The sequence below is a fragment of the Crassostrea angulata genome, chromosome 7 (assembly GCF_025612915.1).
Source record: "Crassostrea angulata isolate pt1a10 chromosome 7, ASM2561291v2, whole genome shotgun sequence".
Lineage (NCBI taxonomy): Eukaryota > Metazoa > Mollusca > Bivalvia > Ostreida > Ostreidae > Magallana > Magallana angulata.
The window spans coordinates 59,973,694-59,999,298 of NC_069117.1; the positions used below are offsets into that span (position 1 = coordinate 59,973,694).

Here is a 25,605-nt window from a genome sequence, read left to right on the forward strand (position 1 = left end):
TAATGCATCTTAGAGTTTGATGGCGATAATTCTTTTTTAAATATATTACACAACATCATTCCTGTGGGGTTCCCGTCTATAGCTCGGAAGTCTTGTAAGAAAAGCCCTATAATTCATATTAGAAAAAAATTGCGTAATTACACTGTATCTAAATACAGCTTAGAAACTACTTGCCATGCGAAATACCATTTTAATAATACACAATAAAATCAACTCCAGTCAGTACTTCTGTACTTTGTGGCAACGCACTTTGAAAAAATTACGCACTTTAAAAAAAAATTGCAAAGTGCGTTAAATTTTGGACCAAGTTAACCCACTTTAAATTTGTTTTCCAAAGTGCGTTTTGAAGGTACGTCGACATTTTTTAGTATCGACACTCTTAACGCACTTTGAAAAAATATTTTTATATCACATATTCTGGAACTGAATTTCTAATTTGTTGATAGTATGATGATTTCTTAACACCCGTGAATCTAATTTACCGTATTTAATACGGGGATGGGGGTGGGGGATAACTAAAGATACAGGTCAAATACCAGTGCATAATTTTATTGATTACAAGATGAAGGTCTATTGTCACTCAATTTTTCTTCCAAAACATATGACATTCAACTTTGGGTAGTCGGAAAAAGAAATATGCTATGTATAAGTACATGCAGTGTTATTGAAAAATGAGGTGACCGAACAATAATTTCTCCATTGGTATGTTAAAGAATCGTATGTGTTTCAACAGTAACTCTCTTTTCATATTCTAATCAAATAAATCACTTCAATAAAATAATATTAACATTAACTAACATTAAATTATTATAAACTTAAAAATAAGCATTAGGACGTGGGTTAACTTTCTCGCACTGATCTTCTAAAAGATCATGTTGTTTTTGATAAACAGAACTAATGTATCCTTTTTTACATCATATTTGCAATAAGCCAGTTGAAATATATTATACATTGATCTCCATTATTCATATATATAAATCATATTGGTTCGGGCATAGCCCAATATACTAAATAAGATGTAAATTTGCTGCATCATCTATTTTCACTAAAACATGAACATTTTTTTTCAAAGTGCGTTAATATCGACGATGTCAACGCTCAAAGTGCGTTGACTTGGTCCCAAAATTAACGCACTTTGAAATTTTTTTTCAATGTGCCTAATTTTTCAAAGCGCGTTGTAACAATGCCTATTTAATTAATTCAATGAGAGCTATGCGTGATAGAAATTCAAAAGGCGATGTGGATTTAACAGTTAGCTGGAATAGAGGTCTCACGAATTGTTCATTTTTTTATTAAGTGGGACCTGATAGATATCATATGCGTATTGTTTCCCTTCTGTGTTTGTTCCCGCAGGCAATAAAAACGGCGACAAGGAAATTCAACAACTGATGCCCCGCCCTCTAATTTAATGTTGATACAATAAATATAGAACCTTGGGCAAAACAGCCGATCGGCAAACAAAAAACAATTAAATATTTCACATCGATACTCAAGTGTCTAAAATAAAAAGTAGGACTGCTTCCTTAACCAGTATATCAAGTTTTATGACTTTATAGTGTTTTAACAACGTATGCAAACGATAAATTGTTGTTCATAATGTTTTCGTTACTAGTATTTTACGAAAATTATTACCCCTCCCTTCCCCCAAAGGCTTCCCTGGTGTCACCGTGTGTGCGCTTTTATTGTCTGAACCTATAATTCACAATCATGCATTCTTAAGGATTAAAAAAATTGAATATACCTGGTATTTGTTATCGTGGCATGTAACTGTTAAGAAACTTTTAAATAAAATCCAAATGTATTGTAAGTCATTTAAAAGTGCAGTGAATGTTGAATCGAAGCCATATTTATACTGATTTATTTCGGAATCTTTTTGGGATAAAGGAGAGACTTTTGCTTGATATTAAATGCACACCACACTGTCTGTCTGTCCACTTGTCCGTCCGTTTGTCTGTCTGTTGTTTTGTTCTCTCATAGTGAAGCTCAATCAAACAAACTTTATCTGGTAAATTTGATCAAACACATATTTATACACTAATTGTCTAAAGATAAAAAGGTCTTGGTCATAAATCAAACGCTAAATAATAACAAATATATGTTTTATCAATCGAAGCTTAGAACTTTTGTTCCCTTTCCTGTGTTGCTGTGTGCAACACTATAATGACAGATCAAATCTAGGGTCATACACAGCATGGGTAATATAAAAGTCAAATCTAAGGTCCCTTACAGCATTGTATGGGTAATGTAAAAGTCAAATCTGAGGTCATACACAGCATGGGTAATATAAAAGTCGAATCCAATGTCATACACAGCATGGGTAATATAAAAGTCAAATCTAAGAACATACACAGCATGGGTAATATAAAAGTCAAATCTAAGGTCATATACAGCATGGGTAATATAAAAGTCAAATCTAAGGTCATATACAGCATGGGTAATATAAAAGTCAAATCTGAGGTCATATACAGCAATGGGTAATATAAAAGTCAAATCTGAGGTCATACACAGCATGGGTAATATAAAAGTCAAATCTAGGGTCATATACAGCAAAGGGTAAGGGTCAGATGTTAGGTTTCAATAGACAGAGGTTCTTTAATCTCGAATTGTCATAGACTATGAACAGTTCATTTAAAAGGTACATCTGTTAAGAAACATCAACACACGCATGGTCGATAATCTAATAGTCTTGGTTTGTACGTTAAAGGTTTGACCCTGGCTGAACTCTAATCCGAATTAAAAAAAAAAAAAAAGGAGTCCATTGACCCTTTGGTACGGGGTGGATTAAATGTCACCAACAAGACCCTTTAATATTACAAGAAACGGGTCCCTCTATACAGGGAGAAATAAGCAAGAGTCACGATTGTATTACAACCAACAGGAAACAACATGAGGTAGTTCACACCTCAATGCAGCCAGATTCTGGTTGAGATTGTCTTTTTGGTTTAATTTACCCGTGACCCGAGTTTTGGACTGTCTTATAATGCGTGCATGACTAAGGCTGTGTACAGAAAGTTATATTTAGTGTAACAACGCAATGGTACTGTTAGTCATCATCAACCATTCTTATTTATAAAAAAAAAAAAACAATAACAAAAGAATGTTGTTCTTATTCTAAGCTTTACAGAAAAAACCGAATCCCTACTTCTTAGATTGCCTTCACATTCAAGAAAACCCCGGACCGACGATAAACATTATATAAATATATATACGTAACGGTTAATCTGAAGGGCGGTGCGTGTCGTTACTTCACGGAAAATCCCAAATACAACCGTAGAATTAATTCCATTCATTTAGGATTAACTCGACGAGTTCTATTGTAGAAAGGTACTCCCGGGATTAGAAGATTTCATCAACAGACCGACGGATGAAAAACCAATCAAAGATATATCAACTCATTGCTTGTTGAATTGATTCCTGTCGTGTTACACCGGCGCTGTTTTGGGTGGTCTACCGTCTATTTTATACGGTACCATTCAAGTACCAAGTTTGTTCTTACCCACACCACTCTAATCAGTTTAAGTATTGAAAGGCTACCTATACAATATAAAGCAGTATAATTAATGTTCTTGTATATTTGTATACACTAATACCTTTAGATTGAGAACGCGTTAACTGAAGGTTTGAAGTACGGGAGCGCGTAGGTTCCCACCTTAGGTTTTGCCAGAATGAAGATTCAAGTATGTCCAATTTAAGATTCAGTTATATTCAACCATATTCAACTTTTATTGACATTCGTAAATTATTATTTCAGGCTCATGATATGGTAAAGATCTAGTGTCTTTATGGTATACTATTGACTTTGATAGATCTTTTTAACATCGTGCACGGGTTCTATTCAAACAAATATCTACATGACTGGGATATTTGTGCACATTTTTAGAACATTATCTGTATCTATTAGCTGTGTACATACAAAAGTTTTAAAAACTTCAAACACATCTTTACAAGAAACACCCAAATGAATTACTTTTCTTCTTCCCTATCCATCTTTATGGTTATATCTGCAGTTTAAGGCATATGAATTTATTAAAAGCATCCATTTCTTTACTGAGGTATACATAATGTATGTACCTATACACAATCTACCATAATGCAAGGTTTTGTTTTTTTTGTTTGTTTTCTTTGGAATTTTTTAAGTGCATCCCTAGCTTGGTCCAGTATTTTACCAAAACTTCTTGCACGGAAAGTGGTTATGAATATGCCTTTGGGTGTATTACAAGTTCAACTTTGATCATGAGGTTTCTTTTTAAATGATTTCAATTGCCTGTTCTCTTATTGGCTAAATAATGCTAATGTTCATTAGAATATGATAACGAGTTCCTAAGTTAAACTTTAGCATACATTTTTGTCAACAGCATGCGAGATTTAAAAGTCTAGAAATATACCCTTTTTCTGACGTCCAAGGAGGAGAAAGCGCGAGATTAGTGTATTCTCTTGGCGAAGTCGATATATCTATGGCGCATAATTATTGTGTTTTCTTTTTGGAGATTAATGGATAACAAATAAATCGATTAATATGACTGACCACTCAAAACCAACCAAACAAACCTCTATAGCTCTATATGGGACGCGGTACTGACGTCAGGAATATGGCGCTGGATGTTACGGGGCATTGTAAGAGTAAAGGTCGGTTGAGCAGGAAGCTGCATCGGTTTGCGAATGGAACGAATATATACAAAAAAATTCATAGGGGGGAATCGTTTACTATTTAATCATCGCTTTTATCGTAAATTTCAAATTTAACTAGACAGTATACAGACGCATAAAAAGAAATGACTGAAAGTTTTTTGTTGTTTTTTTTTTTGGGGGGGGGGGGGTATTGTTTAATTTTGACAGGTATAAACATGCCAAAGAATTGTATGAAAAAATATAGGGTAAAGTTACTTGTAGCGTATTCTTCGGTCAAAAGCTGGTTTGGATGGTCAAGAACCCTGTTCAAGTACCCAGTTTAATTTGTTCGCACCCACACCACTCTTATCAGCCTAAGTATTAAAAGGCTCCCTATACAATATAAATAAATATAATTATTATTTTTAGTATGGGGTACTAGGATAATTTTATACACTAAAACATTAAGATGGGGATCGCCTTAGCTTCAGATTTGTAGCTGGGGATCGCGGAGGTTCGCACCATAGGTTTTGCCAGATTGAAGATTCAACTACAATGTATGTTCAATTCAAGATTCAATTATATTCAACTTTATGCAGCTAGTCCTTGAAGATTTAACCATAAAATAAGGGGAATGGAATTTAAAGGGCTGTAGCTTAAATCGTGACCACACTCTCTGAAGCACAAGGGTGAATGATTGATTTCAAAAAGATTACATAAGTTTAATAAAGGAGTTATGATAAAATATTGCAAAACATATATTCAAAAGCCAACTGGAAGTATTTCCCCAGGTTGCTCAGCTTTTCATCACAACTTACTTCAACCTGCACTTGTAAATGGGCAAACTCACAGCGAAAGTTTAAATTTCAGTTTACAAGCACACAAATACTGTGACATGAATCAGATTAAAATCAAATTCTGAGAGTTTGTATCACACAAGTTGTTACCCACCCTTGTTTTGCTTTCAATGATAATTATTGACCAAAAAAACAGCTTACATGTAAGTTTTTCTTAATAACAAATATAAATTAATTGTTCAAATTCAATACATATTTAATTCAAATTTAAAAAAATTGTGTGTTTCAACTTTTAAAATTTGCATATAATTCAATAAGTATGCATGATAAAATTGATTTGCTCTGTTAGATCTAATATTCACAGTAGCTAAAATTTTCATCAAAAATTGCAAAAAATTTATATATCTATTTCATGATTAATTCATTATAGTCTTGTATTTTCAGCTTCCTCGCTGGTAAACAATTTACATGTTACCACATGGGAATAGATATTTTCAAAATGTTGATGACATGGAAATGTAGCAGTTTTCCATTGCAAGAACCATGAAGAATTCAGACCTCCCTATTAAACATTAATTGTACTAATTTGCATATTTCTTGTCTCTATTTAAGTCGATCAGCTTATTCTAATTAAGCTAAACTAAGTACTGTAATCTTACGGTACTTAATTTTTAAAGATTATCAATATTTAAACTGATCTTGGGCTGCTTTTTAATTGCTAATTTAAACTAATGTTAATATATCATTAAAATTAATACATGTGAAAGCTACATTTACTTTAATACATCTTAATTTAATCAGATTTTTTAATGGAATTTGATGTTTTATTTTTACTACTAAATTGACATAAGACCTTCCAGATGAATACAAGTATCCAGTTTCAGCACTGTGTATTTGACGAAAACCCCATCACCAGAATCGCCAAACATGGACTCTTTCCCACCAAATACCCGTAAATCAAATCAACAGAACTCTTTAACATTATTTACTGCAACATTCACAAAGATCATAAACACATTCACAAAGGTCAAATATGCATATTTGATCACATTGTCGATTGACATGATTTGTTGAGTTCAGATTATAAATCTGACTGTAGATCATATTGAGGTCTATAAATAACTCTCACTGTCACAGACATTATCACAGTTCACTGAAAACAGTCAGGGCTTGACACCTGTGGGGTGGAGGCAGCAGGAAGAACACCACCCCCTCTGACCACACCCACTACTTGCGGGTGACGTCCCGCGCCCGATTGGCTCCCTGGTGCCCCTCCACCATTGTCTTGGTTCTATCGTACCACGGCTTGAGCTTCGTGTTGTCCACCAGGTCTCTGAACGCTTCCGTCCCCTCCATCGCTGTCAGCATCCCGTACATGGACTGAAACACAAACAACAAATTCACATAGCTGTTTTGTTGAGGTGCGGATATAGATGATTTATAACAATATCTACCAACAACAAATTCACATAGTTGTATTGTTGAGGTGTGCATCTAGATGATTTATAACAGTATCTACACAAAGTTTGTAGTCAATGAACTATCTGGACATAATCTTCAAATATTAACTGCAGTGTAGAAGTCAAGTGTATTGTATCAATAAATAAAAATAGAGCTAAATGTGTTGTTAAATGAATTCATTTCATAACTGGATAAAAAACTAGGACGATGATCACTTAAGCAAATATATAATATCTGCAGTCAGCTGGTATTTTGGGTCAAGGGAAGTAACTCAAAGATATACTGTAGAAGCAGAGATATTCGTTGAGGATTTCATTTCGTTATTTTCATTGGCAGTATAATTCAATGAAATTAAATCCAATGAATTTTTAACACAAGAATCAATAAATACAGAGTTGATACACGATACATTTTAGGAATTACGATATGACAAAATTTAATGCCAACGAAATTGTATTTGGTTTAAAAACAACGAAATTTTAACCCAACGAAAATATATGCTTCTACAGTATAATTTTTCATGTCTTCAAGGTGCAGTCATTTTGTCAGAAAATTAAAATATGTATTAAAAAGATGCAAAAACATTTAGATTTTGCTTGAAAAATATAACTATTGTTACAACACATTTTCAAACTGCTGAAAGAGAAGTTATATTTTCGAATGACCTTCAATGTGATAAGAATGCAGGAATTTGTGCATAAAATCAGACACCTTGCCAATGTCCCTAGTCAGAGTAGGAATCCCAGCCTGAGTACTACAACAGAATAGATATCACACAACAGAATACCAGTAGATATCACACATACCAAATCAGCCAGGTTTGGTTGGTCTCCACCCACAAATTTCCGGCCCTTGAGGAAGTTAACCCATGCATTTCCTCCCTCATAAAGAGACTCTCTCACGTCCTTCTGAAGGTTGTATCTGTAGATCAGAGGTCATTGGTTACTACTCACTACTAGTGGTCACCCATCTGAGTCAGGGGCTTAATGTTTACAACATAAAGATGTCACCATCACAATTTATGTACCGGTACATCAAATTGCATGCAAAAGCGTAAAACATTATTACATTATTTTATCAAAATATGCAATAAATCAGTTCATTTACAAACATTTTCAAAAACATTTTTAAATAATTATTGATGACAAACTTTTGGCACTCACTTCCTTTTCAGTTTTTTCCCTACAAAGTACATGACAAATCCTCCAATATAGATGATGGTGTTTCTCTGGAAGCCGGTGAAGTTGGTTTCCCAGTCTCCCGCCTTGGAGAACCATTGGAACGTGTCCAGGGACTCGGACATTGTGCGGTAAACATTGGGGGAGATCAAGTGAACGAAGACGGTATCCACCCACACCCGAATCCTCCGCTCCTCACTGTCAGAAAAACACGGTCCAAATTAACATTAAACAATTGTCAAAGCAATAGGTGTAAAATACATGTATTTACATAGCATGTAAAAATAATAAACACTCACTAATTAATATACGTACCAAAAATCACAAAATAAAAAGACAGACTTAAATTAGACACATCACATAAATTAAAATAAACAAAAAACTGCCATTCATAAAAATGAAATTGTTATAATTTAAAGGTAAAATCTTCTATTTTAAATATTAAACAAGTAATAAATGTATAACAAACAAAATCTTCAGGGGCATAACTTTACATTTTATCTAATATAAGTTTTTATTCTTTTCATTTAAGTTTTCTTCATCATTTTTCTTCAATATATTTGAAATATCATTGCCACTACGGTGCCAGTTTTTCTGGTAATTTAAAATAAAAGACATAGGTTGTACGTATTTTCTCTTATATCAGACACTTACGCTCTCTCTTCAGGGGTTCTCTTGTCTGTTAAGTGATCCTGAAACATCAGAAAGTTTTTGTTGGGAGTCTCTGTGACTGTTTTACTTCTAAACCGTCCTTTGATCTCTTTGTCCATGGTTGGGTAGAAGGTTAGGAGTTTTTGGAGGGAAACTGTTTTGTCGTTCAAATAACTCTCCAACACACTCATAATGACAGTGGAGTCATTCAATTGCTGAAAGTACAAGGCATAACAACCCTTGATGATATAGATAAATTTACAATATACAGTATTTTATTATTGAAAATATATAGCAAACACATTATTATATGGAAAGCAAAAAAAAAAACCACTATAAATAACCAACATTGTCCAAAAAGGATTAATACTACCACAGGGTTTATTTCAGATAACAGATAAATGCCATGTTAATGAAAATGTGACCATACGTCACCATAGCCTTGGTCAGTGGCTTCATGAATATAGGAATCATGACAGGCCAAAGTAAGCTTAATTCAAAGAATCAAATTATCATTTTTCTTGTAAAATTTATGGACCAAAAATGAAATTGGAATAAACAGATGGATAGGCTGATTGGCAAACTAAACAGAATTTGACAAATGAACATATTAATGTTTCTATTTAACCCCATTCTAAATGAATGTGTAGTTTCAGTAAGATATCATATCATTCGTTTTAAATAAGCTGGAAGTCCATCAATGTAACTAACATAAATAAAAATTGCTTACTATTGAATTAACACAAAATCATAATGTGGCATCTTAATGTGGTTAATCAAAAGTGTTCATATTTTCACAAAAATCAATGCATTAATTCCATACAATATGTCTGGACACAATCATCTATCATTCTTCAGATAAACAGTATTGACATTAATAAACAAATTTACAAACATGGCTATAATTCCAATATACAGGGGATTTCTAAACAGAGTCTTCATTGTTAACTTACCACATATCCCTCTTCTCCAACTCCCTGTGCCACCAATATCGGTACTTTCTTGTATTTAGACCATTTTATTTCATCTCTTGTTATGGAGTTCACCTCTACAACGTCATACGAGATTCCATTGTAGTTGAGCATGGCTCGAACTTTACAACAAAAGGGACAAGTAACAAACTGGAACAACGTTAGCTTCAGTCCTGTCTTGTCATCATCAAATCGAATCTATATGAATATATGAAAAGCAATTCAATATAATAGTAAAATAAAGCAGCTTTTCATGAGAGTGAAATACATTGCATCATCATCAAACAACAAACGCCTTAAGCGTTAATAATAAAATGTTACCCATTCTTAAATATCGTTTCCTTGGTCAATGGTGTGAAATTACCCATTTACTGAAATATTTAAAGGAGAGCCTGACGTATCCTTACTCCTAACCGGAATTTCCTCGCCCAGCTGGAATTTCCTCTGTTAAATATTGATTTATATATAAAAGGACAATATATGATTTTTGGTCCTTTGAAATTACCTGTTTGGTTGGAGCTATGGATTGTCCTGGAAAGTCTGCATTAACCACATATTTCTGTTTGTCATATAAAAGTGCGGTACCCAGACTCCCTGTTCCAATTACGCAAGCCAACACTTTCCATTTTCTTCTTAAAATTGAGCTGTGTTTTGTATAAACATTCTTTAAAAACGTAGAAAAATGTGTTTTTGGTATCACTCCTGCGTAAACATTGCATTGTTTTGTTGCATTCAAGAAAATTTGCCCATTTTGCAAAACACCTTGTGAAACTCTCCTGAGCGCAGCCATGATGTTTATTTTACGTAACAAAAGTAAGTTGTTCTTAGTTTTTGGGGTTTTACATTTTACTTTTACAAGTTATCCTGTGAATTAAATGTCAAATAATAATTTACACGCATTTGTATACACATTAGACATGTTAAAGTAATTGTAACACGAAGATGATTTTACTTCAGAAATTATAAATCTACGAATGGGTTGACAAAAATATTGGGGTCAATTTTGCGTTTGACAATACGAAAAATGGTGTATTTGATTTAAAATCCGTTTTAACATTGATATTTTCATTTAGTCAAAAACTTTTTGAGTGTCTGTGCAATTCTTTTATCAAAATGGGAAGTTTTCGGCAGATTCTTCCCAAAAACATTGTTGACACGCTTTCTTTTTGTTATGCTATGTCTCTTATCCACAGTGTAGTTATTCTTGGCGATTTTTTCGTCGCACCTTGGATGAAAGAAAATTATGGCACAACAAATGCTCAAATCTTGTGGTACAATGTGTATGGAGGTTTCATCTACTTTAACGTGATCGGAAACATGTGGAAAATTATGTCAACAAATACTTCAACCATTGGCATAATTCTACCTACCCTACTAAAGCCAGGTAATATATTGGAGAAGAAAATCAATAAAGTGACTTTCACTTAATCTAGAATGATAGAATGTTCCATCATTAAAATGACAGATGTCCTACAGACCCGGTTTGACATTAAAGTTTGTCCCCTTAGCTCACTTTGTAGGAAATGAAAAAAAACAGATGGTACATTTTATCATGTTTAGCTCAATATACGATGGTAGCTGCATAATGTAGCCCTCTCCCAATTTTTTTTTGTTTGGGGAGAGGGCTACAGCTTCATAGGATCTCCATAGTGGCGCCGCAAGTGTGGGAGTGATTCGGCTCAAATTGTATATAAATGACAATAACTTTTGCATTTCTTACCTGAACTCAAACATTAGTTGTAGTTGTGTATGGCATAAATTAATCCAATAAATATTAAGTATAGTCCATATATCAGTTATTTTTTGTGTTTGTCAACAACGCAGGTTGAATTTGTCCGCCATGTTTCCTGACCTTTGATCAGTTTTATTTTAAGACAGTCAATGAAAATTCAGGAGCAGATCTTGAATTGAATATAGGAATTCCCCCATTTTAAACATAAATAAAGCAGTTAATATGAATTTTCCATTTTATACATTTCCCTTAAATGATGTTTTAGTGATGTAACAAGGTAAGCTCGCTTAATTACTCTGAAATTGTTATGTTACCAAGTCCATCAAAACTCCAAGCATAAATCCAATGAAATCACACAAGAACAGTCATGGCTGCTGAAGAAGGCGACTGGTAAATATGCCGGTGTAGTTTATGTAATTTTGATTTATATACAGTCAGTTTGTTTACCTTGAATTAAAAGTTCATTTTATCTAAAGGAAGTCTAACATAAAAATGATCTTTTCAGACCAAAGTCAGCTGCATTAAAATAATAATTTTGCACCGTTAAGGAGATCCTATGGAATTGTAGCCCTCTCCAGTAAACATCAGATATAAAAAATCAGAGAGGGCTACATTATTTTAGCTGATATGATTAATATCACTCAAGTAATGTTGGGGATAGAAAACAAGCAACTCGTTGGATAAAAATCATATACCGTTGCAAACCATGAGAGATTCTTTATGTTTTTCACCTAATTTATCAGATGATTTGTCTTAAATACCTACATTGTTGCTCTTTCATAGTCCTATTTTACCACATTCATTGTTTTTACAACGAAATCACTACCATGATTAACATCACATTTAAAAATTTGCTGTTTACAGTCGCAATGTTAGTGATAAAATCTTAGACATTCCCAGTGCGATTTCCTATAAAATGGCAGGCAAATTTAAAGTTCTCCAAATATCCATTTAATAGGTCATAACAAGGCATTTTGAAAATTCAATGTTTCTAGTTAAAATTTGAATGCAATTTCAGTGTTTTTTGTGCCTGATTTGGAGCCGAAATTAGGCCCCAGTCCCTATTGGAAGTTTCCTAATATTTTCCCAATTTTGGACCCAAAATTCCCAATTGCGTTTAAAAAATTGGTACAAGTTGTTCAAAATTTTCAAGAAAGACTAAATAGAATAATAATGAAATTTTAAAGAATTCTAGAAATATAAGCATTGTGCTTTAATTAGTATTTAAATAAATGATAGAAATCATTAAATTTCATTACAATTAATAAAAATGAATTTTCTTGTTTTGTCGCTATTTTTCCCAATTCAAAGGGTCCAGCCCCAAGTCTCGTATTGGTGAAAAAAAAACACTGCATTTTGCCAAAAAATCGCATTTGGAATATCTCAGATTTTTCACTATTATGGTGACCATAAACAGTAAAAGGTAAGTTAAATGTGGTTGTGATTTCTTTGCAAAAACAATTAATGTGGTTAAATGGGATATGAGAGAGCAACAATGAAGGTATTTGAGACCATTTAAAAGATAGAACTTTCATCTAGTGTGTTTCATCGGCTTAAGCTTGACAGCTCAGATATCATACATTTCTAATGTGTTGCTGAGATTACTGGAACATCCACATTAGTCTCTATTACACAGAAAATCAACTTGGTTTTGGTATCTGTAGTTGTATGAGGGTGGTGTGACACAGCAAGATTCTGTTGAGATATTTTGGGGAATAGGCAATTCATTTCCGGTATTGATTTTCTTAGTTCTGGATTAACTTATTTTGAAATTTGTAAGATATATATTTTCAATGCTTTACCACTGTTATCCATAGTTACAGTTCAGAGCTAGAATAAAGACTTTTTTTTCTAATATCTATATAGCTTCGTACATGTAGAGTGTAATCGTATGTATAACTATAATGATTGTTTGTTGAAGGATGGCAGTACTGTGCCGTGTGTGAAGCCAATGCTCCACCTCGCTCGTTTCACTGTCAGACCTGCAACCGCTGCATCCTGAAACGAGACCATCACTGCATGTTCACCGGCAAATGCATCGGCTACTTCAACCATCGCTACTACATCTGTCTGATCTGCTACACCTGGCTGGGGGCCATGTTTGCCTCTACCTACTGTATGGGATTCGCCTGGACTATACTCGGAGAATTTTCATTCTACAATCTCATGTGTTTCTGTTTTCCATTGATCCTTCTCCTGTTTGGAATGTTGGATTTTTACACTGCCATTGTATGTCTACTTACCCTGGTCTCCACTCTTTTCTGGTTGATCATTACATTTCTCTTGGCATGGCATTCCAAGCACATCATCTACAATCTCACCACTCATGAAAGAAGGCACAATATATACACATATAACCTTGGCTTGAGGGAGAATATCCGACATATTTTTGGCAGTAAGTGGTACATTTGCTGGCTGTTCCCTTGGATCTCCTCCCCCCTTCCAGGGGACGGAATGTCGTTCCCAACCTCAGCAAACTTTGAGAACCCAAAGGACCAATAACCAAGGACAGGACTTAGACTTAATTAAGTTCATAGTTACTTTTTTTGTTCTAGTTTTTCTATTTATGTATTTAAATGATGTTAGTACATTTTTTTACTTTTTTTTCATTTATGTTATTGTATTGAAATCCAAAACCTATGATTCATTTTATCGTTACAAGTGTATGTATATTGTAGTTGGTTATGCTTTAGATTTCTGTAACTAGTCACATGAAACAGAATGATTATCTTTAAGGAGCGCATTCAATGTGCATTCATTGATGTTCAAGTATTTTATAGTATAAGCATTTCATTGAAAAAGAAATCATTTTGAATTATCTTATTATCAGGGCTGCATTTTTACAAAAGAACTTACGACAAAGTCGTAAATATTTACAGTCTTGTAAAATGATCTGTAGAGAATAAAATTGACATAAAACCATTTGTTTACAAATATTTCAATTCCCATAATTAGATTTTTCAGCCATAAGAATAAATCATTAATTAGTTGGTAATTAATTAGCATTCAATAATTTGGTCATAAGTCATAAATTCTTTTGTAAAACACAGCCCAGAGATTTGAGAGATCATGCAATACAATATACATTCGTAGTTATTATATTGTATAAAATATGCAGAATGGAATGATGGTTTTTTTTGGACATGGAATTATAGCAATCATGACATTTCATTCAAAACATGCAATATTGTATACATGATAAATTACATGTAGCATTTCAGCTAAAAGTTAGTGCCATATTCTAAGCAGCAGAAATCTTCATAAAGAGAGGGGGTGGGTAATGAAAAATTAGATATAACTTATTTGATTTGTAAAAGAAAAACATAAATAATTTTTTGAGATGAAACTTGTATGAAAAAAGGTGCAAGATGTTATATGTATGAGGTAAGAAACATGTAGGACTTGTGTGAGATAAGACTTGTATGATATCAGACATGTAGGGTATTTAGGACTTGTGTGAGATAAGACTTGTATGATATCAGACATGTAGGGTATTTAGGACTTGTGTGAGATAAAACTTGTGTGAAATGAGACTTACATGAGATAAGACTTGTGTAAGATGAGACGTGTGTGAGATAAGACTTGTGTGATATAAAATTAGTATGAAATGATACTTGTGTAAGATAAGACTTGTGTGAAATGAGATTTGTTTAAGATGAGACTTGTGTGAGATGAAACTTGTGTGATATAAAATAAATATGAGATGAGACTTGTGTAAGATGAGACTTGTGTGAGATGAGACTTACATGAGATAAGACTTGTGTGAGATGAGACTTGTGTGAGATGAAACTTGTGTGATATAAAAAAAATATGAGATGAGACTTGTGTAAGATGAGACTTGTGTGAGATGAGACTTACATGATATAAAACTTGTGTGAGATGAGACTTGTGTGAGATTAGACTTGTGGGAAATGAGATTTGTTTAAGATGAGACTTGTGTGAGATGAGACTTGTGTGATATAAAATAAATATGAGATGAGACTTGTGTAAGATGAGACTTGTGTGAGATGAGACTTACATGAGATAAAACTTGTGTGAGATGAGACTTGTGTGAGATGAGACTTGTGTGATATAATTTTAGTACATGTATGAGATGAGATTTGTGTAAGATGAGACTTGTGTGAGATGAAACTTACATGAGATAAGACTTGTGTGAGATGAGACTTGGATAAGATGAGACATGTGTGAGATTAGACTTGTGGGATAAGAGACTTACATGAAATAAGAATTGTGTGAGATGAGACTTGTGTGAGTTGAGACTTACGAGATAATACCCATGTGAGATGAGACTTACAAGATAAGATTTGTGTAAGATTAGACTTGCGTGAGATAAGATTTGTGTGATATAATATTAATATGAGATGAGACTTGTGCAATATAAAATATGTGTGCTAAGACTTGCACGTGATTATTCAACTTAATTCTTTTTTGGAGAAGTGGACAGGCAAAGCTTCATGAATGTAGGGTATGCCTGTCCATTTCTCAAAGAGAATAGATTCGACTTGTTTCAGATTTTGTGTAGCCTACCTGTATGTGAAGGTTTAATGTAAACAAATTGGAAAAAGACTTGTATGGAATAAAACCTGTGTAAGAATGAATGCGTAAGAATTTAATATTTTTTACATGGACTTTGTGTGAGGTTAGACAATGTTTTTTTTTTTTGTAAGATTGCAAATTAGCAAAATATGTTTGTAAGAAATAAGTTCAGTAGGGTAAGAAAAAAAATAGAAATCAGTTTTGTGGTGCATTATATTTTGAACAGTTATGTATTAAAATCTAGTTTCTTGTTTGAAAGTTATGTGTTAAATCTTTTTGCTATCCGCTTTCAAAATGATTGAACAGGTTTTTTACTGGATTTATGCTTTACATCTTATTAATCTGAGCACATTTCTGAATCTATTGATCCCCTTCTATAGTAACAGAATAAAAGATGTTACTGGCAAATAGAACACGAGTTCCCCATTATATAAATAGTGCCTGTCTGGGAGGGTAACAGTTGAAATTGACACCCCGAGAAAACCTTGTCAACCGACGCGAAGCACTATTTATTTTATTATACTGAAGTCTTAATCTTAGAGAAATTTCACTGCTTTTATATATAAATATTTTAAATCTGGTTGTAGCGTGCTTTCTGATTGGCTAAAGAATTATTTTATATCATATAAAGAATGTTGCCTATGTCATACTTAGACCAACGTCAAAACGTATCAATACGCCTGACGTTACGTTTGAATTTTGTACAGTTTTACGTCATTTTAAAGGTCAAATGACCGTTTTTATCTACAATAAAGAGTAAAAAATTAAATTATAAGCAATGAATTCAATATTTATTAGTTTACGATATAAAACGGTTTGAAACAGTTTACGCTTTTTAGGTCACCTGAGTCACTCAGGTGACCTATTGCAATTGGTCTTAGTCCGTCCTTGTGCGTTAACAATTTTACATTTTTAACTTCTTCTTGAAAACTACTTGACTAATCATAACCATTTTTGGTGTGAAGCATCTCTATAATAAGAAGAATCTAAATTGTGAAATTTATGGCTCTACCACCCCTGGGGTGCCACGGGCGGGGCCAAATATGCAAAAAAAGCCAAATTTTCAAAAATCTTCTTCTCTACTCCCGCGCATGTGAGGAAAAAACTGGTTGCATGGTTATGATGTCCATGAGGCCCTCTACCAAACTTGTAAAATTTATGGCCCCTGGGTCAGGGGTTCTGGCTCTAGGGTGGGGCCAATATGGCCAAATAGTAAAAGTGTATTAAATCTTAGAAAATCTTCTTTTCTACTATCATATATATTTTTTTAAAAACTAAATGCCTGATAATGATGTCCATGAAGCCCTCAACCTAAATTGTGAAATTCATGACCCCTCGGTCAAGGGTTCAGGCTCTAGGGTGGGGCCAATATTGCCATATAGTAAAAATGTATTAAATCTTAGAAAATCTTCTTCTCTACTATCATATATATTTGTTAAAAACTAAATGCCTGATAATGATGTCCATGAAGCCCTCAACCTAAATTGTGAAATTCATGACCCCTCGGTCAGGGGTTCAGGCTCTAGGGTGGGGCCAATATTGCCATATAGTAAAAATGTATTAAATCTTAGAAAATCTTCTTCTCTACTATCATATATATTTGTTAAAAACTAAATGCTTGGTTATGATGTCCATGAAGCCCTCTACCTTAATTGTGAAATTCATGACCCCTGGGTCAGGGGTTCAGGCTCTAGGGTGGGGCCAATATGGCCAAATAGTAAAAATGTATTAAATCTTAGAAAATCTTCTTCTCTACTCCCATATATATTTGTTAAAAACTAAATGCATGGTTATGATGTCCATGAGGCCCTCTACCAAAATTGTGAAATTCATGACCCCTTTGTTAGGTGTTCAGGCTCTAGGGTGGGGCCAATGTGGCCATATAGTAAAAATGTTTTAAATATTAAAAAATCTTCTTCTCTACTCCCACACATGTGGGCAAAAAACTGAATACATGGTTATGATATCCACAATATCCTTTACCTAAATTGTGAAATTCATGGCCCCTGGGTCAGGGGTTCAGGAAATGAGGGGGGGGGGGGGCAATATGGCAATAAAGTGTTAATGGATATAATGTTTGAAAATCTTCTTCTCTATTCTCACACATCTGTATAAAAAAAAACTGACTAATAATTATGTTTACCAGGAAGTCCTCTACTGAAATTTTAATTTTCATGTCCCCTGGGGTATGGGTTTTGACTCTAGGGCAGGGATAAAATGGATGTATAGATGTTAATGCATATAACGTTTAAAAAATTATTTATCTTTACTCCCACACACCTGAAAGGAAAACTGAATTCATAATTTTGTAGACCAGATCTTTTAGTTTTTCACCAAAATTATAGGTTTCACAGTTCTTTTTGAATTAAATGTGGTCGTCATTACAAATTTATAATTTTTCTACTCCAGTATGAAACCTAATTAATTAGATGCATATATGAGACTCAATGACAAGTTTGTGTATGGGATATATGCTACTCAGGTGACCGTTAAGGTCAATTGGCCTCTTGTTTATAAACCGCTTCGCGGTTTATAAAGCCTAAACTGCCCCAAACCATTTTATATCGTATAAAACAAATAAATATTGAATTCATTCCTTATATGACGTGAATTCTACGGCGAACCGTACGCGCATAATTTACGCGCATGTAACAATTCGTCGTGTTACCTGTTGCCAAGTGTGTTGCTTACGCTGAGGGTAATAGTATACAGTTGTTGACTGGGGTCGAGGGCAACAGTTGATCTGTCGGACCGGCTCGCAAACTGTTGCCCGCGGCCTTCAACTGTTGCCCTCGACCCCAGTCAACAACTGTTTTGTTATACCTTTCTAATCAATAACACGTTTTCGCGGAATGTGACGTCACCGGTCAACAGTATACAATTATTTAATGCTTGAGCAGTCAATAGACCAGAATATTTTTCCCTTGGTACAGGGAACAGCTCAGTATGATCTATTGCCCGAGGCCAACGGCCGAGGGCAATATATCATACTGAGCTGTTCCCTGCACCAAGGGAAAAAATTCTGGTCTATTGACTGTTCAAGCATTAAATAATTGTTTTATTACCTAATTCCTTTTTTAGTTTTCGGGGTTTACAATTTGCATATTGCAGATGGTTTTCGTGCCATTATGCAATATACTTAGATATTTTTTTTTTCATCTTTTACATGCACAAAACCTGTTGCATGCATTACAACATCTCAATTTAAAATAAGTTTACACAAAGAAGGGTGAGTCTTCAACCCATTAGATTTTAAATAGTATTTTACCTATATAAAGCTTTAAAACTGTTGATTATTTGATACTCCATTTTGATAACATTGAATTTGGTTCAGTCACCAAGTACTAAAACAGCGTCTATGTAAAGGAATATACATTCCCTGAGAAAGGATGTAACATTAACATACCCGCGTTCTGAAATACGTTGCCGGTCCAATAGATCGCAGTCTATTGACCGGCGGTCCAATAGATCGAAGTCTATTGACCGGCGGTCTAATAGATCGCAGTCTATTGACCGGCAGTTCAAAATAGACGCAAATATTTTATTTGTAATAAAACAACAAAATCCATTTGATTAGGTAATAAAATGAATTATCAACTGCGTCTAAACCAATCAGATTTCAGTATTTAACATGAAATTATAATAATACTAATATAACAACCGCTAAACATCTCTTTCTGTTAAGTACTCATGTACAGCGAGTTACGGTTCGTATTATTCTCTTTGGAGAAGTGGACAGGCAATGTCAGGCAATGTCAGGCATAGGCTACATCTACATGTTGGATATGCCTGTCCACTTCTCTAAAGAGAATACGGTTCGTATATCATCAATATCAATTAAATTGGTACAATATTACATAGAAAATTCAATTCTTCCATATTTGGATGTTAGGAATTCTGGGGTTATTCCGTAAATTCCGTGTGTAGTTTACCATTACGTCACAAAATAAGTCCACAAATATTAACCTCTTAAGAGAAACGCTGTAATCCATTACATGTATAAATATTTGAGTAAATTTTAAACATAAAGGTGGGATCTATCGCATTTGTAAAACTGTAAGACCAGTTCAAGGAAACACTGAGAAAACCTATAAATATACTAGACAGGTCAGTCTATAATTATGTCGCGAATTACAACTGCTTCTTTGAAAAAAGGAAAGGAAATCCACAGTTAATGTTAATATATGAAAATATTCAAAATCTGAAATTGTACTTTACTATTTAAACCAGTGGACATTAGCGCCATCTAATTCGTCCACCTTCCTAATTGGTGAAGTACCGTATCTCATTGATCACTACAGCTTAGACGTAAGATCCGACCCCCCCCCCCCCCCGAACTAATTGGAACTTGGTCATTTCATTCTGCTGGCTATGGATTTTATTCTGTTATAGATTGGAAACAGCCTGACTAAAATCTTCACGCCCCGTTTATCGATTGGCCGAAACCTACAGCGACCTAAATAAAATCACGGAATGCACGAAATAACCATGATGATGTTAGACTCAAAGTCTCACAGGAGACGATTTGGCTGTTTCTTTTAGCTAACGTACTTTTGTACATTAAAGTAATTTAGTGAATTTAACTAACTTTTCATAATCAAAGTATTAATTAGTTAAATGAAAGATGTTAATTTAAACAATAAAATGCTTTCTTTGATGATTCATGCGGGTCATAGTATAGCGATCATTGCAAAATTTTTTTACATAACCTGCTAACGCGGGTTATGTTTTTTGGCAATGTCGCTACCTTCATATCCCGAATAAATGCCCAAAGAAAGCATTTTACTGTTTAAATAAACTCACTGATTTTTAACATACAGTTCGTTCAGGGACGTATATAAACAAAATTATACTTTTATGTACCTCAGCGTCTCAAGCCACGGTCAGGAGTCCACATAGCTTCCCTATTCGTGTCCAGATGGGAGATGATCAAATATATTGGCCGTGGTTTGCGACGATGTACATGCATGTATCTTTCAATCGGCTTGACTAACAGGAAGAATGAACCATCAAAGGACATGTTATTGGTTGATAAAATACCAGAAACTTTTGAAAGAATGTCATGTATGCATATCGGGTTAATTATATATGCATGGTTAAAATGGACGCACATGTCTTTATGAAATGAAAGACATATATTCTAGCAGCAAAACATTTCTTAAATACATATAAAAAAGGGAATTAACACGAATTTGCCCTCCCTACTTTTTGGGGGGGATGAATCGGATTAAGATTTCAACGATTTTCAGAAGTTGTAACTTTCCCTTTTTAAAGCGCTAAGCATAGCTCAGCGCTTTATTGTCGTTAGACTTCTATTTCCGGTGCAAGGAATAACTGCCCTCTATGAGCAGAAATAAACATCATTTAATCTGGTAAGAGGTATAGGGAACCAGTTATCTGGGTGACGGAAATGACCGAGTAGATACGATTGGTTTGCGGGGCTTACGTACATCAGCACGGGATGCTACGCAGTGATGAAAAAATATCGTACGTATTCAGAAGCTAAAATATAGAAAAATAAAATCGATTCTTTGCAAGAAAGTGTCAAAAACTGTGATAAATTACTGTTCAAAAGGTATAATTTGTGATTTTAACATATCTTTTTGCGAATTCGTAGTTTTGTTATATTACTGCGAATGAATACATCGAACACATCATCCTCAGAAAGTAACATATATTTAAAGAAATCTGGCCTTCGATACTTTAAATTGATATTCATTAAACATAAACCAAAATTTCAATAAGACTCATTTCCGCCTACGCTTGCACACAGTAAATTTTCTTAGAACCAAGCTAGGTCAGCGCTTTTCAGTACTTTCAGTACTTTGATTTTGCTTGCCAATATTTTTTTGGATGAGTTTGGTCCCTTATGCCCCCCCCCCCCCCCATCCCCACTTTAAAAAAACGATGCTACGTGCCTGCTTTTTTTTCTTTACTTATACTTGTGAGTATATAATCTGAGGTTAATAATGCCTGTGTATGAGAAATTCATCTTTTATTTCCAACACTTATACTATTATTACCCCCCCCCCCCCCCCCAGGTTGCCACGCCCTTTTCACAAAAAATCTTACGATTGATTTTTATCTTAAGATTTCTCGTAAGATATTCTTAAGTTGAAATCTTACGCAAAACCTTAAGATTATTTGTGAAAATGGCTTCTGGTTGTCCATACATGTAATTTTGTCCCCGCCATACCGCAGTAGTTCCACCGTACCCGACATTTCACATATCGGAGACAACAATGGACGTGATCCTCCAGTCGTGTGTCCCCAAGAGGACGCTGGACAAGGTCATGTTCGTCTACATGCTGCTGTTGGTCCATAATGTCGTGTTTTACCTCTGTTATATCGTGCTGCCATGGCGAAGGGACACCCTCGGGACCAGTGATCTAACAGTCTACCTGTGTAAGGCGTGGATCTTGTTTTTGTATGTGAACATTATTGGCGGGATATGGAAGGTCATGCTTGTCTCCACGACAACCAGAGGAGTCATTCTGCCATCCACCCTCAAACCAGGTACGCGATACTTATAAACATGCGGTCTACTTTCATTTTTTGTTTTACGGAAGTCTTTGAATGCCATAATTTGGCATAAGGGCACTCTTTTACTTTAACGTTAAAACTTTTATCATAGTTTTAAATATTATTAACACCTAAATTATATACCTACATCATACAATTTTTTCTTTAATTAAAATATCATAGATCTGCATATTTAATTGTCTGTTGCCACTGCAACTTGACGGGACCATGGAGCAACATTCAAGGAATGTCTTGCTCTTTTGTTCAAACCATAAAATGCCAGGAAAATTGGTGACTAGATACATTGCAACCAGGGGCGGATACAGGATTTGTAGTTAGGGGGGGGGGCGTGGATAAAAATTATTGAGACAGGGGGTCTGGGGGCCGCCTTGAGGCCCCCTGTGGGTCCAGAACAAAGCCCTGGTGGGGGCCCAGGTGGCGAAGCCCCCGGAAGCTCCTGGGTTTTCGTGTACTTTTAAGGTAAAACCAGGCTCAAAATAGTGGTATTTTTTTTAGTTATGTACACTTTTAAAAGATGAAATAAGCAATAAAAATAAACATAGATAAAGTTTTTATTTCTTTTAATCACCAGACTTCTGCCATCTACTATTTCCCCTTGATGCTTATTTCTTTTACACAAAAGCATATAACATATATATAACAATCTGACACATATTGTTACTTATACCTAATACATGTATTGGATTAAAGACAAAATATTTTAGGCATTTATGAACTCCTAAAATTAACCAGGTTATCAAAGTTACAACATTCTAATGACGTTAGGGTATCCGACCCCCCTATTAGCTGTTAGAAATATCTGATGCATCAAATCTTCAGTATTCTTATATTAAAATAGTCTATTTACCTAGAAGAAAATTTCAAAAAATATACAGTAATTATTTAATGATTGCACATAGACCATCTGGTTTTAAATGCAATTATATATTTACCTTCGACCAGCTGTTTTAAAAATATTCAGAATTTTTTGCTTGCATCGCAATAGGGAAATGACAGCGCAGTCTACACTTGAAACAAAACTTCTGGGATTTCCAGTCGATTCTTGGTCGAAGCCCCAATTTCAGGGCCCTGGGGAATTTGATGTAGCCAACATAATAAAATGACCAACACTGCTTCTTTTAAACACAGTTTAATTGGTTTGTTATCAGAACCTGTCAACATGCATTAGGATCAGATGTTTATAGAGCAGCAGAATTACATTCAGCATAGCACAGCTGGTGTATCAATGAGGTGTAACATTGAGTCAGGCATAATTATAAATAAAAATAAACACAAAATGCTAACTTTTCTGTGTAAAATTTATCAAATCATCTACAGTCATGCATACTTTGAAAATTTTAAGGAATATAAATTAGAGAATTTATATAATTAATTTACATCAAATTCTGTTTTAATTGAAGGTTGGTTTTATTGCTGCCACTGCGAGACAAACGCTCCACCCAGGTCCTTTCACTGCGGCATCTGTAACATCTGTGTGCTCAAGCGTGACCATCACTGTATTTACACGGGTCGGTGCATCGGGTACTATAACTACCGTTACTACCTGACGCTCCTGATGTACTGCCTTCTGCTCGCCATCTTTACGTCCAGCATCAGTCTAAGTCTAGCCTGGGAAATGCTGGGGGAATTCTCGGCGTACAATTTAGCGGGCTTTGTTTTCCCGCTCGTGATGTTCGTGGTCGGAGTTTTTGACTTATACAAGACATACGTCGTCCTTATTTCGTTTGTGTGCACGCTGTTTTCGTTGATGTTGTCGGGTCTGGCTATCTGGCACACGAAACACGTCCGTCACAACATGACCGCCCATGAAAGACTTCAAGGAAACCAGTCGTATGATCTCGGACTTACGGAGAACCTCAGACAAATATTTGGACAGAAATGGCGCGTATCATGGATATCTCCGTTTATTTCATCCCCACTTCCGGGAGGTGGACTAGAATTTCCCACAAAAGAAAGCTACGAGAGTCCGAAGGATCTATAGATAGCACAAACAAATAGAAGGGTGAACACGTACCCCATTATGACGTCATTTTGGTGGTCATCGTGATAAACACGACTACGTGTACATCGATATTCGTTCCAGCTCTCTTTGTAGGTACAGAAGTCGCAATGGCAGCTTTAGCATAAAAATTTATTTGTCTTTTTTGAATTTTATAAAGGAATTTTTTGTCTCCGTGAGTCGAATCTGTTTCTTTGTATCATCTTTTTATTTAAATGAAGGTTATTTGTATTGATTGTCTCTTTGAGAGTAGTCGTTTATGATTCAAAAGCCGGGAGAATTCTTACTGACGAACATTCAGTATATTCTACATGTAGTACTGGTTATAGATAAGATGGTACAAAGGTATTGAAATCCAACGTTCAGTTACAATGAAGCGCATTGAAGTGGTAAATGTTTTCGTTTGAATGGAATGTCCTAAACTTTGTATCGAACGTCAATTGTTACGTAAGACACGCCCAGATTCAAGTTTGATAAAATTATAATCCATCCCTAAGGGTAGGGTAGGGCCACAGTGAGAGGTAAAATTTTCACATCGAAATATAAAAAGAAAAATCTTATACAATCTTCTCAGAAACTGATCGGCAAGAAAAGCTGTAGCTTGTGTGGAAGCATCCTCAGGTAGGGAAGATTCAAATTTGATCAAATCGTGTTCCCCGGGCTAGGGTGGGCCATGAAGGGAGGGGGGGGGGGTCAAATTTTTACATAGGAATATATAGGGAAAACCTTTTAAAATCATCCTCTAAAACACAATTTGCCTAATTTGATGAAGGTTTATAATCGATGTATAAACAGTTTAAGACCTTGTCGATAACTGCAATGCTCAATATATGATAAAATTGTAAAATCATCCTGTTACAAAGAGTCTCAATGATCAACATAAGAATATGCAGGGGATTTTTTTTTGTACAGGATCTATTTTATGATATTATTAAGATATTTTGTACATGACTCTACATGTATAAAGCTGATTTTATTATGTCTATAGTTGCTCAGGTGAGCGATGTGGCGCATGGGCCTCATGTTATTTCTGTTATTATCGTCCTGAATCTTTCAAATCTTCCCCTATAGGCTATTTAAAAGTTATTTTAAATATATTAATGATATAATTATGAATTCATTGTTTGTT

General features: G+C 34.6%; 2 protein-coding genes across 3 annotated transcripts; one reads left to right on the forward strand and one right to left on the reverse strand.

Moving 5' to 3' along the window:
* Positions 1–6,376: 6,376 nt before the first annotated feature.
* LOC128155426 (prostaglandin E synthase 2-like) lies at positions 6,377–13,726 on the reverse strand. 2 transcript variants are annotated; one of them, XM_052817126.1, is made up of 7 exons: positions 13,642–13,726; positions 10,172–10,260; positions 9,649–9,864; positions 8,699–8,910; positions 8,030–8,242; positions 7,673–7,787; positions 6,377–6,785 (listed from the first exon to the last, which is right to left on the reverse strand). In XM_052817126.1, the coding sequence occupies exons 1-7, from the start codon at positions 13,724–13,726 to the stop codon at positions 6,633–6,635; spliced, it is 1,083 nt and encodes a 360-aa protein (XP_052673086.1). In that variant the 3' UTR covers positions 6,377–6,632. The 2 variants fall into 2 exon arrangements, with proteins under 2 accessions (XP_052673086.1, XP_052673085.1); XM_052817125.1 differs by lacking the exon at positions 13,642–13,726 and having other exon boundaries at positions 10,172–10,479.
* An 8,389-nt stretch (positions 13,727–22,115) lies between these two features.
* LOC128155389 (probable palmitoyltransferase ZDHHC24) lies at positions 22,116–24,716 on the forward strand. The gene is made up of 2 exons (XM_052817080.1): positions 22,116–22,450; positions 23,878–24,716. Exons 1-2 carry the CDS (start codon positions 22,177–22,179, stop codon positions 24,456–24,458), a joined length of 855 nt encoding a protein of 284 aa, XP_052673040.1. The 5' UTR covers positions 22,116–22,176; the 3' UTR covers positions 24,459–24,716.
* The last annotated feature ends 889 nt before the right edge of the window (positions 24,717–25,605 follow it).

Bases quoted from the DNA above. Each gene is read 5' to 3' on its own strand.
- LOC128155426 (XM_052817125.1), bottom strand. From the start codon at position 10,456: ATGGCTGCGCTCAGGAGAGTTTCACAAGGTGTTTTGCAAAATGGGCAA. The intron at 8,911-9,648 runs GTAAGTTAACAA...TTGTACTTTCAG, and splicing joins TTGGAGAAGAGGGATATGTG to CAATTGAATGACTCCACTGT. The intron at 6,786-7,672 runs GTATGTGTGATA...TTTGTGTTTCAG, and splicing joins AACCAAACCTGGCTGATTTG to TCCATGTACGGGATGCTGAC.
- LOC128155389 (XM_052817080.1), top strand. From the start codon at position 22,177: ATGGACGTGATCCTCCAGTCGTGTGTCCCCAAGAGGACGCTGGACAAG. The intron at 22,451-23,877 runs GTACGCGATACT...TTTTAATTGAAG, and splicing joins GCCATCCACCCTCAAACCAG to GTTGGTTTTATTGCTGCCAC.